The following is an 18,607-nucleotide window of genomic DNA, read 5'->3' as shown; positions in this document are numbered from 1 at the left end:
AAGATGCTGGACTCTGTTTAATGTAACCCTGAGCTCATCTCTCCATGCCCCAGAAGATGAAAGAAAAGGAACCCTCAAATTCTTTCTTAGTTTTAAATTTACTTTTGCATCTTGCTCCAGAGAACCTCGATTTCTCTCTTCATCTATTCTGACTTGTTCCTTTTATATTTCTTTTCCTGTTTTCTCCTCTTTTTCACCCCCCATATCTGAGCTAATGGGCACAGGTACGTGGTCAGGATTGAAAGAAGACAGAAATGGTCCATTGTGGGTTAGGTTAAGAAACATAGTGTGGGAAATAGTTTGATTTTATTCTTTTCCTTCTAGAAACCCTGATCCAGGTGAAAGGCAAATCCAGAATTTATAGCAACTAGACAAGAGCTTTAGCCAAGAAATACTAGTCCCATGTAACACTAGTCCTTCTGAAAATAGTAATATGAAATCTTAAGCTTAGCTGAGGCAAGATGAGTTGATATTTTCAATGTCCTTCATCAAAAAGCACTATGATTTATACCTTAACAAGAAAATATTCTAGATCCTAAATCTCTCCATTTAGTATAATTATTTTACAGAAATCATTGGCACAGACATCAGTTATCTATTTTTGTATAATAGGCCACTCTAAAGCTTCGTGATTGAAAACACAACCACCATTTATTTGCTCATAACCAGGTAATTTGGGCAGGACTCAGCAGCGACGGCTTTTCTCCACATGATCATTTAGCCAAGTCATCTGGAAGTTTGACAGGAGCTTCACGGATCCAAGATGGCCTTTCTCACATGTCTGGGATCTCAGCTGAGGTGACCAGAAAGGCCAAGTTGACTGGACCTCTCTCTACCTCATGGTCTGTGCTTCTCAATGACCTCCTCCTCCTTGAAGATTTCCCAACAGAATAGCCTTGCCTCCTTCACATTCAGGCTGGGTTCTAAGATGGCAACGGTGTAAGCTGAAAGGCCTCTTAAAGTCTAAGACCATAATTTGCTACATTATGCCCTTAGCACATTCCACTGGTCAAAGAAAATCATAAGGCCTGTCCAGATTCAATGTTGGAGGGAGCTACAAAAAGGCACAAATTCAAGGAGGCAGAATTCACTGGGGGCTATGAAGTTTAATGTTATGTGTCAACTAAGCTAGACCCTGGCACCCTGTTATTGGTCAAACATTATTCTAGATGTTTCTGTGAAGGTATCTTTGAGATGAGATTAATGTTTTCATCTGTAGACTTTGAGTAAAGTGGATTACCCTCATCCAACCAGTTGAAAGCCTTAATATAAAAACACTGACTCCACTGAAGAGGGAATTCTGCCAGCAGACTGCCTTTGAACTCAAACTGCAGCATCAACTCTTTCCAGCCCGCCTTCCCAGCCAGCCTTCTCAAAAGCTTTGGAGCACACCCTGCAGATTTTGGGCTTGACAACCTCCACAATGAGTCAGTTCTTTAAAATGTATAAGTTACATATATATATATGGGATAAATTAGGAGTTTGGGATTAAAATATATGCATTACTACATATAAAATAGATAACCAACAAGGACCTACTGTATAGCACAGGGAACTGTACTCAATATCTTGTAATAACCTATAGTAGAAGAGAATGTAAAGAAATAATATATGTATGTATAACTGAATCACCTTGCTGTATACCTGAAACTAACACAACATTATAAATCAACTCTCTCTATCTATCTATCTATCTACCTATCTACCTATCTATCTATCTATCTATATATATATATATCTTATTGGTTTTGTTTCTGGAGAACGTTGGCTAATACAGGGGGCATCTTGTAATAAACACCATGCATTTTCCAGATAAGGACCGTAATCCCCAGAAAGCTTAACAATATTATATGATACTCAAGGAGTTTGTTACCTAGCTAGAGAGCAAGCATATAAAAAGTTAGAGCGGGCTTCCCTGGTGGCGCAGTGGTTGAGAGTCCACCTGCCGATGCAGGGGACACGGGTTCGTGACCCGGTCTGGGAAGATCCCACATGCCGCGGAGTGGCTGGGCCCGTGAGCCATGGCCTCTGAGCCTGCGCGTCCGGAGCCTGAGCTCCGCAACGGGAGAGGCCACAACAGTGAGAGGCCCGCGTAACGCAAAAAAAAAAAAAAAAAAAAGAGCACACCAAAAGTAACAATGCAGAAGTTACTAGTTCATAAATGATTTACTCTATAAGTGTAAACTCTACCTTCCTGAGGAATGTTGGACAAAAAAAGTTAAGGAAACTTGCCAACCTGAGCGGGCCATAAAGCCTCTGAAGTGGAAAGAGCATAAATGTGTAACCAAACCAGGTTGTCAGCAGCTTCTCAATAAAGACAACACGTTTTATGGTTGCTAATAAAACTTAGAGATAATATCTTCATCACTGGCATTTCCATATAACCTTCAGCATGCCATTTTACAGTTCAAATACATGCCTTATTTTGAAGTCTAAAACATTAAACTTAAAGTTATTGTTAGAGTAATGAATGTATTAGTTTTCTATGGCTGCTGTAACAAAGTACCAATAAACTGAGTGGCTTAACTGAGAAATGTATTGTCTCACAGTTCTGGAAGCTTTGAAGTCCAAGATCAAGTTATTGGTGGGGTCATGCTCCCTCCCTCTGAAGGTGCTGGAGAAGAATCTGTTCTAACCCTCTCTCCTAGCTTCCGGTGGTTTGCTGGCATCTTTGGCATTTCTTGACTTGTAGACATATCACCCTGGTCTGTGCCTTCCTATTCACATGGCATTCTCCCTATGTGTGTATCTTTGTCAAAATTTCCTCTTTTTATTAAGAACGCAAGCCGTACTGGATTGGGGCCCACCCTACTCCAGTATGACCTCATCTTAATTAATTATGTCTACAACAGCCCTATTTCCACATAAGGTCACATTCTGAGGTATTGGAGGTTAGGACTTCAACATACGAACTTGGGGAGACACAATTCAACCCATCATAATGGGTTAGAGTACTAATAAATTAAAATCTAAGATATTTTTAAATAACCCAAATGCTTCCTCTAACAATGCTTGTGGTCTGATTTTGGGTTAAGGAAGCTTCTTTTGAGATGTGAACCTGGTACTTTGGCTTATGCATTGTGTTTCCATGCTTTGCCACTAGAGGGTAGCATCATTACTATTGTTTTTTTCTGCTGTTAAGCCTATTACACAGTAACTTCAGTACTCTGCCATTCACCCATAATGTGGGCATATCAGATATGAAATAAATGTAGACACATTTCTCAGGGGGGTGGGGAGTGGCAAAGGTATCAGCTGGGAAGAATAGAGTGTCCTGGTCATCCCTGTCCTGGCGATTCCTCTCCTGGATTTTTGCTATGGGCCAAATGTTTGTGTACCTCCAAAATTCATGTGTTGAAACTCTAATCTCCAGCGTGATGGTATATTTGGAGGTGAGGTCTTTGGGAGGCAATTAGGTCATCAGGGTGGAGCCTTCATGATGGGCTTAATGCCTTTATAAAACAGAGACTGGAGAGAGATAATCTATTTCTCCCACCAGGACGTGGGCCTTTATCAGACACCAGATCTTCCAGACTCCAGAATTGTGAGAAATAAACATTTGTCGTTTAAGCTACCCAGCTTACGGTGTTCTATTATGGCATCCCAAACTGACTAAGACAATTTCTGACCAGAATCAAATCACCAGAGATATTCAAACAGAAGCCAAAGTCTTTTCCTCTGAATGGAACATTTGTGTGGAAAGCAGGGCTGGGGGACAGAGGGTCTTAAGAATAAGGCAGGTCCCTTTAAGAAAGAACTGAGCCATTCACCGTGCAGTCATGTAGCCTCTGAAGTGGAAAGAGCCATCTCTCTCCCTCACCCACCCCCAGCCCCAGGGTCAGGAGATTTATTGATCTATCCCATCACGGGCTTGGCCACTAATTGACAGCATGATCTTAGACAAGTCACAAACTCTGGTCTGAGTCTTCACCCATAGACAACCTCTGAGGACCTATTTTCTCTAAATGATATCTTCCTTTGAATTTTCTCTCTCCTTTCCACTCTAGCTCACCTTTCAATGCTACAGGTTGAGAAGGATTTCTTAGGCGCTACAATAGAGACGAAAAAAGTGTGGTTGCCTTTAGGAGATTATAATATAGTAAGAAGGAAGCATGTATGTGCAGAGATAATTAGAGGACTGAATAGCATATGATCCGCTCTCTGGGCTCCTGTTTAGGAATTTCTAAACAGGAAGGTGTGGTATGAAGCAGCAGAAAAGAAAAGCTTTGAACTGGGCCTTAAAGAATCTCCAGAACTTAGGCTGCAAAGAGGAGGAGGGAAGAGAGTGTGGTTAATACAACTTAGACATGGAAATTAAAATAAACAACTTTTAGGGAACAGGGAACAGTCAGCATGATTGGTACAGGGGTTATGTTAGACAATATGAGAGTATAACTCTATATTGAAATACACTCAAAGTGATTTTCTTTTATTCAGGTGCAGTTGCTAGTCAATTTAGAATTGATCTGAGAGGCCAAGGGAACCTGAGTCAGTTTCTGAGCAGATGAGAGAGTTGTTCCAACCTCAATTGCTAAGCCCCTTGATTACGTGGCTGGGCTTCTTTCTGCATTTTAGAGCCTGTATGTATTTTGGCTTCAGACACCAGTTATCAAGTGGGGGATTATATTGGGCTCCATCCCCAGCTTCTTAGTAAAGATCTTTAACCCTCCCTTTAGGACACTTGAAAACAGGCAGAACAGCTCAAGATCATGAGAGGAAGCAGGTAAGAGGCACTTTCTTGCCTCCATTCTAACCTTTTGCATTAATCATATCAATTCCTCCCAAAACTCACACCAGCACTGAACACAGCTGTGTTGTCCCTGCTTTAAAGAGTTAAAGGCTCAGAAATACTGACAGCCCAGCTCAGAGCTGTTGAATTATCTTTAAAAGAGAGTGACCTAGAATTCATTAGGCTATCGTCTTAACATCTGTAAAAAGGAAGCAGTCTCATCAGATAGGAAATATATGGGAAAAATGGGCAATACTACCTCAAGTTCAGAAAGTTTTACTCTTAGAAGGAAATATAGTTAATATCTTGAGAGCTAAAGAATAATGAAATCCCATCAAATGACATGACAGCCTGGGTGGGGATTGCAGGTTTTCATGAGTAGGCAGAAAAGACAGGCAATTTTAAGTATGACTCCAGCTGGGGAAGGCACCTTCCCTGTGCTGTGCAAGACTGGGAGACAGCCTGTGTGGAGGGTTTGACGTAGTGACTATAAGTAACTGCATTCAGCACATGCCATTAGGGTCACTGCCAAGAATCCTGTCCCATTCAACATCTGGGTCCAATATCTCAACAAGCAGACTAGGTGTTCCCTGACATTGTCTGTCATAAACAAATCATTTCCTTAACAGTAAGCCTATTTTAACATGGAAAGACTCGAGCTAAGTACAGAAATGTTTAAGAGCATCAAAATCATAATGTTGATATTTGTGCCTTAAGGAATAATGCATGTGTAGCATTTTAGGTATTTATAATTTTACAAATATTATAATTTCATCTATGCAGATTAGTCTTGTAAGTTCAATTTATAAGTGTGCAATTGACTAACAAATTTACACTTGCGAGTTTCAGTTGAAATCTCACTAAGTTTATACAGTATTGGAATATTTAAGAAAACTTAAGTTTCACCACATTTATAAGTTTAAGAAATTAGATTTGTAATAATAACAACTTGAGAAGATTTGTTGGTTAATTGAAGTACTTAAGAATACAAAAAATATTTAATTCATAAATATAGTGAAGAAGTTTAAAGGGAAATCTAATTATCTAAGTTTAAAGCTGTGCCCCAAACATTAAAGTCTCCTTAAAACTGAGTGTTAAAATTTGCTAGACTTAAAAATAGAATAATAATATTCATCACATGAACGTAAAGGTATAAGAATGGCTTATATTTTTTCATTTTTACCAGTTTGGTCCAGAAACCCAATCACTCTATTCACTGCACATCTCTTGAAGCACCTCTCTAAGCTTAAAGCAAAAATCTCCCTTCACTGCTATTTATTTAGGGGAAATTCTTTTCTATTATTTCACGCATGTCCTCTATTCTCTCAATCTTCCCATCTGGAATTCACATTAGAAAGAATATAGAATTTCTGGATCTATTCTCCATGTATACAGACTTTTCTTTCATGCTTTTTAATTTATTGACTCCATGTACTGGGAAGAACTTGTCACTTCTCAGCTTTTATTTTCACTGTTCCTGTAGCCCCGGTGACTCCTAAACCACATTATTAATCCACATCCAACATACAATCAATACAACCTTGATTAATGAGCCCTAAAGTGACAAGATGATGAGGAGGACACCAAGACGGTCATAACCTGATCTCCCACTTCAACAATGAGCTGGTAGTGCCATCAGAGGCTGCAGTTTCCCAAGCAAAGGCAGTTAGAGATCACAGAAATCACTGAAGAGGTATTATCACATTAACAGCCATGGTTATATTGCGTTGAGTCTTTTTAAAGAGTCTCTTTGGGCTTCCCTGGTGGCGCAGTGGTTGAGAGTCCACCTGCCGATGCAGGGGACGCGGGTTCGTGCCCCGGTCCAGGAAGATCCCACATGCCGCGGAGCGGCTGGGCCCGTGAGCCATGGCCGCTGAGCCTGCGCGTCCGGAGCCTATGCTCCGCAGCGGGAGAGGCCACAGCAGTGAGACGCCCGCGTACCGCAAAAAAAAAAAAAAAAAAGAGTCTCTTTACCTTGGTTATGGCAAATCAAGCATGGGATACCCATGAAGGGGTTTGGCAAAAACTCAGGAATTGAGACCCCAGGTTTTTGGAAGATTTGAGATAAAATACAAGCAAAAGTAAGGGAGGGCACCCTTCCTCCATCCCTTCCTTGGTGAAGGCTTCCATAAAATTATAATAATCGTGCTCAATTTATTGCTCATTTCAGGGACTAGAAGATAGCCCCAAACTATGGACTTGGACCTGAACCAGAAGTTCCTCCTCTGAGAACTCACTGGGTTGCATCTCACTTGTGTTCTCTGTGTGCAGAGACTGCAGGAATGGACATTTCTGCTCTCTCATAAAGACTGCTAGTATATTTACACTTACAGTTTTCAAAATTCCAATCTTAATCTGGTTCATGCTAATTATTCCTAGAGTTCCTGCTCAGGCCTAGATACCAGCAATGCCGTTTTCACGTAACCTGCAGTTGACAGCTCACTCTTCTGAAATACAAACTTGTCAAAATCATAGAAACTTGCTGGGCTAAGGAAAAGAACCCTAAAATACAGGACACACATGGCGCAGAATGCCATGATCACCTGGGGACCACGGCATGTGGGCATTTCATATGCCAGAAATGTATTAAGGTCTATTGATTGCATTGTTCAAGATAAACATGTAGGCACCCACATCTGCTCTTTTCAACCCTTACATTAAAAAAAAGAAATGTATCCAATTCATTGGCCTAAAGAATCCACTCACCTCCCTCTTCAGTGTCATGTGATAAGACCAGACTGGGGCAGCTTCCTGGATTTGTCAGTGCTTCTGGAAAGCCAGGGAGCTTCAGGTTTTAATTGCCCATGTGACACCTCCAGCTACCCGCTACACTGCCTCTTTTCCTTCATATTCAAGTCAATCATCACAGACTCCTGCAGTACTCCTTTTCTTTCCTGTCACAGCAGAGACTGGCCTTTCTGACTAATATGGTACTAAATTAACTTTGATTTTGTCTCAGAGACCCTAGATTCATAAAATGTGACAGCTGGAAATTGATTCATCCAATTCAATTCCCTAACATCAGAGAGAAGGACATGGTAAATGTTAAAACCCTAGAGGCTGGTGAATAGTAAAGCCAGAATGAGAAAAGATTTCCTGACTCTCCATTGGAGGTTACTTAGTCCACCAATGAGAGAAGGGCTCTGACTTTTTACCTAGGTATTCCATTAAAGGATTTTCCTTGTTTTAACCCTTCAATTATTTTCGCAGAGCAGAGGGCATGGTGGCCATACTATGCTGTGATGATTTTTTTACTCTTTGGATAACATCACGACTCTCCTTTCCCAAATTTTCATGGCTTTACCAACCATGTGCCCTTCTGTAACCGTGGATCAGCCCTTTTATCTTCTCTGAGAGAGTACATCATAGGATGACTTCCGGCTTGCTTTTCCCAGGGGAGAACGCAGGTGCTACAGAAAGAGATTTCTCACAAAAAGGAATTTCAGTGTCACACAGCGTCTTCTTCATGACATAAAGGTGGGGTGCAGTTGAATAACAAAAACAAAGATCTGAGGTGTTTGAACGAAGGTCCATGCATTCATTTATTTCTCATTGCAGCAACAAGATAAACAAGTGAAATTCCATCTATAATGAGTTACAAATGGTAGTAAGCCCAGGAACCCTGAGCATATATATCTATAAGGCAAATAAAACAATATTTTTCAGTGTAGGCATCACATTTTAGATGACCTGGGGAGAGCCATTCCAAGCCCCAAATACCATGACACCAAGAATCATTCTCAACCAGTTGTTCTCCAAACAAAAGGTGAAAAGGCAAAACTGTGATTAAAAATAATAAAATTTAAAAAAAGAGAAATTTCAACTAGAAAGACTGGATGCCCAAAGTCACATCTCTTCTTCTGATTCTTGTTCTCGTTCAGCATTTTTCAGGAGTCCAACTTCTGAGGGGCAGAACCTCTTAAATCGAGATTTAACCAACCTGAGGAGAATGAAAGTCATCTCGTATTATGCTGTTTAAAATTAAAACCCAAAACTATATGTATCTATAATACAGCAAACTCCACATTATCTGTGCAGATGGAAGAGGCACCCCTAGAAAGAAAATCACTTTTATTTGGCTTTGGAGCCACCTGCAAATATTGTGTAGATTAAAGCAGCATATAAGCAAACAGATACCATAAAGCTCTTAAATGTGTAATATGATTGTCTGCATCATATTCAAAATTTATAACTTTAATCATTTCTAAAACAAGCAAGAGAATCTCTGGGCTGTAGTAATCCCAGATGAAACCAAGCTCAGCTGTGTGGTCCAAAAAGGAGCCCTCTCCTAGGAAGGAAGTGCATGAAGGCATCTCCTGCCCCATGTTGAGCCCCACGTCAAGTCTGGTCTGTACTGCAGCCTCTATTCATGTCTTCAGAGGAGTGCTTTTGTGCTGGCCACAGGGTGCTCAACCGCATGTGATGCTCCATGATGAATTAAGAAGTTGAAAGAAGTGACCTCCATTCTTGTAACTGTTTTCATAGATTAAGAGAATCTGTAGGTCAGAAGGAATTACAATTTTTGACATTGGAAGATGTGAAGCTTCTTAGTGGCAGGAACTCAGCAGGCTCTCCACTTTCTCTGATGTAATAAGAACTAGGCAAAGCTTTTCCTGTGCATGATATTTGTGAAGACATTGTGCCGCGACCATGTCAATAAAACACAGTTAACTTCCAGAAATACACAGGGATATGCAAACAAACTGATAAACCAAATCATCAAAATCATTCCCGTTTTATGAAAAACGTCACCAGCCTATCTGTAGCTTTACACTTGTTTTCTGCCTTTCTTCTTCCAATGAAGGTCTGGCCCAGTGCTTTTACTTATACAGTGCTTATACAGTGCTTTTACTTGTGCTCTGGATCCCACTAGAGTATGAACTTCCTAGGAGCAGAGACTTCATCTTATTTACTGCCCTAACTCTGTCAGAGTCTAGAACAATGTCTGGTACACAATAGTGGCTCATGACATATTTGATGATTCAGTGGGCTGTGGAGCAATCTGCCAGGAGTTCATATCACTCACCTCCTCAGAGGTAATTCTTCAGTCACTTCCAACTCAGCATTAATTCCTCCAACATACAACAACTGAGCAGTATCAGTAACAACTATTGACTTGGCAAGAGTCAAGAAAAAGTATTCAAAATCATTTGCCTCGATAATTAGTTGACCATTGACATCGTTCCCAATGTCCTCAACTCTTCAAGGCACTGTTCTCACGAAAGGCTAATAGTGTTAAGTAAGTTGATGACTGGGACAGTGTGTCATTTTTTTAAAATATTTATTTAGTTATTTGGCTGCGCTGGGTCTTAGTTGCGGCACGTGGGGTCTTCATTGCAGCATGCGGGATCTTTAGTTGCAGCATGTGGGATCTTTAGTTGCAGCATGCAGGATCTAGTTCCCTGACCTGAGATCCAGCCTGGGCCCCCTGAATTGGAAGCATGGAGTCTTAGCCACTGGACCACCAGGGAAGTCCCAATGTGTCATTTTTTAAAGCCACACAGTTATCTCCACATTGCACAACCTGAATATGTGCTAACTGAAAGGGATTAATTAGTTAATTCATTCATTTCGTTCATTCCTGATGACTCTTGTGGAAAATAAAGCAAAGAACTGGCTACTGATTACAAATTAACTGTTAACACAGACCCTAGTGACTCCTGCACTTCCCCACTCCTCCTCTCTGGGTTTCATCTGCTGTTGTTACAAACCACCTAGCTAAGGCAAATTCAGGCTCTATCTGCACCCTGAAGCCCTTGGTATTGGCACATGCAGAAATGGCTACTGGGGACAGATTGAGGGATGGAGTAATAAAGAGGAAGTGCAAATAACTGCTAGTTCCTGGAATGATGCAAGTCCAGAGAACTAAAGTCAGGGTGTGTCTGGGCTTTTGCTCCCATATGTTCTCTTCAGTTAATACAAGAGCAGAGCTGAGACTTTGGGTATACTTCCAGAGTCAATCTGGAAATCAAACATCCAGAAAGCAAACTACCATATGCCTGGAATTTGGTCATTTCTATTTTGTTCTTCAAAATGGCTCACAAGAATCATTTGCTTGGAAAACCAACCTGAAAATGGGTAATATTTCTCTGTCCATTCAGAGGGGCTTTTGAAATAGTTCTGTACCACAGTGGTGTTTAAATATGAAATACAGTAAAACACATAATAAGATTTCCCAACAGATAGGTCTCTCCTATGAGCTGTCATGATGAGAACTGCAGGCATGGGACCAGATGAAGCAATCTTTAAACCGTGATTCTGGAGAGCTGGGAAGTACAGCTTCATTTTTCAGAGATTTCGGGGGCAGTAGTTCCATAACCCAGTTTTGGTTCCTTGGTGATCTTTGTGCTTTGTCAAATAAATGCGGATAGAATGTCCTCAAAACCCATCACCTGTGACTGAATTACAATCCACTACAATCCAGCTGAATTATCCTGCATATGACCTCACTGAAAGTCAGTATTCAATCTTCGTGATATTCTTTAAGCTACTGCTTAAGTTTATATCAAAATATATCAGAACACAAGTTCTTGTTTTTATATTTCAAAAGCAGTATGAGAGCAAAACTTAAAAGCATATAAAACATGATTTCCAAACAATCATGTTTGGAAATCATGTTGAACCCTATTTCCGAGTATTTCTGAAACAGATCTGTTAAAACAGCAAATAAGTGTCTTGAGTACCTACTATATGTTTGACAGTATGCCAAGAGCTGTGAGAAATATGAAAAAGGTCTTTTCTTCCAGGTGACACAATCAAGTTAGCAGGTAAGACTAACATGAGCTAATAGTAAATATCACAAGATAGATCACAATTGTTAAGATGTGTGGTAGAGACTAAAGTACTGTAAACACTCATGAAGGGAGATAAGCAAAGGCTAGAACAATCACAGAAGTTTTCAGAGAAGAGATGAGCATTTAATTTGGATATGCCAGGTAGAGGCAACTACATGGTCAAAAAGTGAAAGGTGCTGGGGAAGGAGAGGCAGTTGAAAAAGTAAACATGGAGTTTCTGGTTTCTAGAAAACTATAGGTGGATAAGAGATTCATTAGGGGTCTGAAGGTTTTTGAAACAGGAAGAGACAATAGCCTTCTTTTGGCTCTGGAAGGGAACTGACATGGGGTAGAGGGTCTCCTTGAATGCCGGCATTATTCTTGGAAGCTGCCCAGCCCCTAAGGAGATGAGGCCCAGAAGTCAGCCTAAAACAGCGGAGGAAGAAGCCAAGTTTCACTCAATGGCTGAGCGAGCCTAAACTACCAGCCCATGAACGTGCTTTGAGGGAAATGAATAGGACTAATAGAAATCAGTCAATGAGAAAGTAGAATTTCCCAGCACCCATAGCACTTAGACCCCTAGAAGGAGTAACTACAGATCAAAGTGGGCTGACCCAAAGCCTACCAGAGACATTTTGGAGCTAGACAAGGAAATAGTTTCCTTATGCAGAGACACAGCGCCAAAGCTCCTATAGCAGTGAAGCTCAAAGAAGCACAGAGCAGGAGAGGTAACCTGGGCAAATGTCTACAGAGAGGACTAGAAAGCTAGCTGGGGCAGAAGCTGAGACCCCACTGGGCCTAGAACCAGCTACTGTAATTTAGGGATCTAGAGCACCTGCTAGATGTGTACAATCCAATATGGTAGTCACTATGCATATATGGATATTTAAATTAATTAAACTTAGTGTGGCACTAGGCCCATGTCAAGTGCTCAATAACCACACATAGCTCATGGCTGTATAACGAAGGCTGCAGATATACAACATTTCAATCAGTGCTAAAGTCTGAAGGATTGGAGTCTGCATGATTAGTAGTTGGGATCAGCCAGGCCAACTCTGGTTTGGCATTAGCTATCATGCTAATGGAAATAATAAGGAACCATGTTCACTCCTTTCTACTCCTACTCATCCTTCAAGCTGCAGCTTAATTCTCAATTGTGAGGAGGCCTCCTCTGGGCTCCAATAGTGCTTTGTTCTTACACTGTTTCCATTTATTGTACTGTATTTAAATTCTCTCTCTCTCCCCATAGGGTCTACACATTATACATTTTTTGATACAGAAGAAGGAGGAGAACAAGAACGAGAAGAATAATAAAAAGAACAAGGGTGGGTGGGGGAGGTGGTTCAAGAGAGCAGCCAAGAAGGTCCTGAATTCACCTCCTCCCATGGACACAGCAAATCTACAGCTATTTAAGGAACAATTCCCTATAAAAAAAAAAAAATACCTGAAAACTAGCCAAACAGCTCCTCCACAGCAAAGGACAAGAGGTCCACACTGAGATGGGTAAAAGAGGCAGAGACACAGTCTCACCGAAAACCCCACCCCTGGTGTGGAGACCCACAATCGGAAGGGATCTCAAAGATACAGAGCTTTTCCCTGAGGAGCAAGAATTTGTGCCCTACATCAGTCATCCCAACACTTGGGACTTGCACTGGTGAGATGAGCCCCCAAAACATCTGGCTTTGAAAACCAACAGGGCTGACGTCCAGAAAAACCAAAGGGCTGTAAGGAATGGAGATTCCACTCTTAAAGGTCCTGCATGCAGACTCACCCACCTGGCAATCCAGCACAAAAGCCACAGTTTGAAAAGCGCCTAGACCATATGTGAATGTGATACATTTGTTAATTTTAAAGCATCTGCCAGCAAGGGAGAAATCTGTTAGGACTCTCTCCAGGAATGGAAGCACTGGCAGGTACCATTTTTGCTTTCTGCCCCATCTATTTTGTTAGCACCAGCACTAGCAGTCACCATTTTTGCAGTCGCTTTCTAACCTGCTAGCACCAGTGTTAGAAATTAAAGGAGAAATTTAAAAATACCTGGAGAGGGCTTCCCTGGTGGCGCAGTGGTTGGGAGTCCGCCTGCCGATGCAGGGGACATGGGTTCAAGCCCTGGTCCAGAAGGGTCTCACATGCCGCGGAGCGGCTGGGCCCGTGAGCCATGGCCGCTGAGCCTGCACGTCCGGAGCCTGTGCTCCGCAACGGGAGAGGCTGCAACAGTGAGAGGCCCGCGTAACGCAAAAATAAATAAATAAAAAATAAATAAATAAAAATACCTGGAGACAAGTGAAAATGGAAATACAACATACCAAAATCTATGCAATGCAACAAAAGCAGTTCTAAGATGGAAGTTTATAGCAATACAGGCCTACCTCAAGAAATAAGAAAAATCTCAAATAAACAACCTAAATTTTACACCTAAGGGAACTAAAGAAAGAAGAGTAAACAAAGCCCAAAGTTACTAAAAGGAAGGAAATAATAAAGAACAGAGCAGAAATAAATGAAATAGAGACTAAAAGACAAACAGAAAAGATTGATGAAACAAGGAGATGGTTCTTTGAAAAGATAAACAAAATAGACAAAACTTTAGCTAGACTCACTAAGAGAAACAGAGAGAAGGCTCAAATAAATAAAATCAGAAATAAAAGAGGAGAAATTACAATTATACCAAAAGAGACTACTATGAACTATTATACACCAACAAATTGAATAACCTGGAAGTAATGGATAAATTCCTAGAAACATACAATCTTCTAAGACTGAATCATCAAGAAATAGAAAATCTGAATAGACTAATTACTAGTGAGGAGATTAAAACAGTAATCAAAAAACTCCCAACAAAGAAAAGTCCAGGACCAGATGGCTTCACTGGTAAAGTGTACCAAATATTCAAAAAAGATTTAATACCTATCCTTCTCAAACTCTTCCAAAAAACTGAAGAGGAGGGAATGCTCCCAAACTCACTTCACAAGGCCAACATTACCCTGATACCAAAATCACACAAAGACATCACACATAAAAAAGAAAATTACAGACCAATATCACTGATGAACATAGGTACAAAAATCTTCAACAAAATATTAGCAAACTGAACTCAAGAATACGTTAAAAGGATCATACACCCTGATCAAGTGGAATTTATTCCAGGGATGCAAGGATGGTTCAACAACCACAAATCAATCACTGTGATATGTCACATTAACAAAAAGAAGGATTAAAATCATATGATTATCTCAATAGATGCATAAAAAGCATCTGACAAAATTCAACATCATTTGTGATAAAAACTCTCAACAAGTGGATATAAAAAGAATGTACCTTAATATAATAAAGGCCATATATTACATGCTTACAGGTAACATCATACTCAGTGATGAAATCATGAAAGTTTTTTCCTTAAAATCAGGACCAAAACAATGATGTTCACTCTCACCACTTTTAGTCAAAATAATATTATAAGTCCTAGACAGAGCATTTAGGCAAGAAAAAAAAAAGAGGCATCCAAATTGAAAAGGAAGAAGTAAAACTGTCACTATTTGCAGATGACATGACACTATGTATAGAAAACCCTAAAGACACCAACAAAAAACTGTTAGAACTAATAAATAAATTTAGTAAAGTTGCAGGGTACAAAATCAATATGCAAACATGTTGCACTTTTATACACTAACAATGAACTATCAGAAAGAGAAAGAAAAAAAATCCCATTAACAATTGCATCAAAAAGAATAAAATATCTATGAACAAATTTAACCAAGGAGATGAAAGACCTATACACTGAAAACTGTAAGACACTGATGAAAGTAACTGAAGAAGACAAAAATAAATGGAAAGATATTCCATGCTTATGAATTGGAAGAATTAATACTGTTAAAATGTCCATATTACCCAAAACAATCTGCAGATTCAATGCAATCCCTACCAAATTCCAAAGGCATTTCTCACAGAAATAGAACAAACAATCCTAAAATTTGTATGGAATCACAAAAGATCCTGAATAGCCAAAGCACTCTTGAAAAAGAAGAACAAAGCTGAAAGCATCATACACTCTGATTTCAGACTATACTACAGAGCTGTAAAATCAAAACAGTATGATATTGGCATAAAAACAGACCCATAGATCAATAGCACAGAGTAAAGAGCCTAAAAATAACACACATATATGGTCCATTAATTTGTGATAAAGGAAGCAAGAACACAAAATGGGGAAAGGCTAGTCTCTTCAAAAATGGTGCTGGGAAAACTGGACATCCACACACAAAAGAATGAAACTGGACCACTATCTTACACCATACACAAAAATTAACTCAAAATGGATTAAAGTCTTGACTGTAAGATTAAAAATAAAATAAAATAGGAATAAAAATAAAAATCTGAGAAGAAAACATGGGTGGTAAGCTCCTTGACATCACTCTTGGTGAAATTTTGGGGATCTGACTCCAAAGGCAGTAGAAGCAAACCTAAACAAATAGGATTACACCAACTAGAAAGCTTCTGCACAGTGAAGGAAAACATCAACAAAATAAAAAGGAAACTTTCTGACGGGAGAAGATATTCCTAAATCATACCTGATAAAAGGTTAATATCCAAAATATATAAAGAACTCAGACAACCCAATAACCACCACAACAAAAAAAATCCAATTTAAAAATAGGCAAATAGCATCTTTGGGATCCTCTATGTATAGTATCATGTCAACTGAAAACAATGACAGCTTTACTTCTTCTTTTCCGATTTGCATTTCTTTTATTTCCTTTTCTTCTCTGATTGCTGTGGCTAAAACTTCCAAAACTATGTTGCATAAGAGTGGTGAGAGTGGGCAACCTTGTCTTGTTCCTGACCTTAGTGGAAATGCTTTCAGCTTTTCACCATTGAGGACAATGTTGGCTGTGGGTTTGTCATATATGGACTTTATTATGTTGAGGAAAGTTCCCTCTATGCCTACTTTCCACAGGGCTTTCCCAAAGATGCTACCAGAAAACTACTAGAGCTAATCAATGAATTTGGTAAAGTAGCAGGATACAAAATTAATGCACAGAAATCTCCGGCATTCCTATACACTGATGATGAAAAATCTGAAAGTGAAATCAAGAAAACACTCCCATTTACCATTGCAACGAAAAGAATAAAATATCTAGGAATAAACCTACCTAAGGAGACAAAAGACCTGTATGCAGAAAATTATAAGACACTGATGAAAGACATTAAAGATGATACAAATAGATGGAGAGATATACCATGTTCTTGGATTGAAAGAATCAACATTGTGAAATGACTCTACTACCCAAAGCAATCTACAGATTCAATGCAATCCTTATCAAACTACCACTGGCATTTTTCACAGAACCAGAACAAAAAAAATCACAATTTGTATGGAAACACAAAAGACCCCAAATAGCCAAAGCAATCTTGAGAACGACAAACGGAGCTGGAGGAATCAGGCTCCCTGACTTCAGACTATACTACAAAGCTACAGTAATCAAGACAGTATGGGACTGGCACAAAAACAGAAAGATAGATCAATGGAACAGGATAGAAAGCCCAGAGATAAACCCACGCACATATGGTCACCTTATCTTTGATAAAGGAGGCAAGAATATACGGTGGAGAAAAGACAGCTTCTTCAATAAGTGATCCTGGGAAAAATGGACAGGTACATGTAGAAGTATGAGAGTAGAACACTCCCTAACACCATACACAAAAATAAGCTCAAAATGGATTAAAGATCTAAATGTAAGGTCAGAAACTATCAAACTCTTAGAGGAAAACATAGGCAGGACACTCTATGACATAAACCACAGCAAGATCCTTTTTGACCCACCTCCTAGAGAAATGGAAATAAAAACAAAAATAAACAAATGGGACCTAATGAAACTTCAAAGCTTTTGCACAGCAAAGGAAACCATGAACAAGACGAAAAGACAACCTCAGAATGGGAGAAAATATTTGCAAATGAAGCAACTGACAAAGGATTAATCTCCAAAATGTACAAGCAGCTCATGCAGCTCAATAACAAAAAAACAAACAACCCAATCCAAAAATGGGCAGAAGACCTAAATAGACATTTCTCCAAAGAAGATATACAGATTGCCAACAAACACGTGAAAGAATGCTCAACATCATTAATCATTAGAGAAATGCAAATCAAAACTACAATGAGATAGCATGTCACACCAGTCAGAATGGCCATCATCAAAAAATCTAGAAACAATAAATGCTGGAGAGGGTGTGGAGAAAAGGGAACACTCTTGAACTGTTGGGGGAATGTAAATTGATACAGCCACTATGGAGAACAGTATGAAGGTTCCTTAAAAAACTACAAATAGAACTACCATATGACCCAGCAATCCCACTACTGGGCATATACCCTGAGAAAACCATAATTCAAAAACAGTCATGTACCAAAATGTTCATTGCAGCTCTATTTACAATAGCCAGGACATGGAAGCAACCTAAATGTCCATCATCAGATGAATGGATAAAGAAGATGTGGCACATATATACAATGGAATATTACTCAGCCATAAAAAGAAATGAAATTGAGTTATTTGTAGTGAGGTGGATGGACCTAGAGGCTGTCATACAGAATGAAGTAAGTCAGAAAGAGAAAAACAAATACCGTATGCTAACACATATATATGGAATCTAAGGGAAAAAAAAAAGGGTCATGAAGAACCTAGGGGTAAGATGGGAATAAAGACACAGACCTACTAGAGAATGGACTTGAGGATATGGGGAGGGGGAAGGGTAAGCTGTGACAAAGTGAGAGAGTGGCATGGACATATATACACTACCAAACGTAAAATAGATAGCTAGTGGGAAGCAGCTGCATGGCACAGGGAGATCAGCTCAGTGCTTTGTGACCACCTAGAGGGGTGGGATAGGGAGGGTGGGGGAGGGAGGGAGACGCAAGAGGGAAGAGATATAGGAACATATGTATATATATATAACTGATTCACTTTGTTATAAAGCAGACACTAACACACCACTGTAAAGTAATTATACTCCAATAAAGATGTTAAAAATAAATAAAACAAAATAAAAATAGGCAGAGAATTTGAATAGACATTTTTCCAAAGAAGACGTACAGATAACTAAAAGGCACATG

General features: G+C 39.6%; 1 protein-coding gene across 1 annotated transcript in view; it reads right to left on the bottom strand.

Moving 5' to 3' along the window:
- Positions 1–8,288: 8,288 nt before the first annotated feature.
- The window catches only part of TMEM45A (transmembrane protein 45A), a 101,466-nt gene continuing 91,147 nt past the window's right edge, over positions 8,289–18,607 (bottom strand). The window contains exon 6 of the mRNA XM_030861031.2: positions 8,289–8,669. Coding sequence (XP_030716891.1) covers positions 8,576–8,669 — 94 coding nt within the window. The 3' untranslated portion in view covers positions 8,289–8,575. The remainder of the gene's footprint in view (positions 8,670–18,607) is intronic.

The sequence above is a fragment of the Globicephala melas genome, chromosome 4 (genome assembly GCF_963455315.2).
Source record: "Globicephala melas chromosome 4, mGloMel1.2, whole genome shotgun sequence".
NCBI lineage: Eukaryota > Metazoa > Chordata > Mammalia > Artiodactyla > Delphinidae > Globicephala > Globicephala melas.
This window is presented reverse-complemented; position numbering and strand designations above follow the sequence as displayed.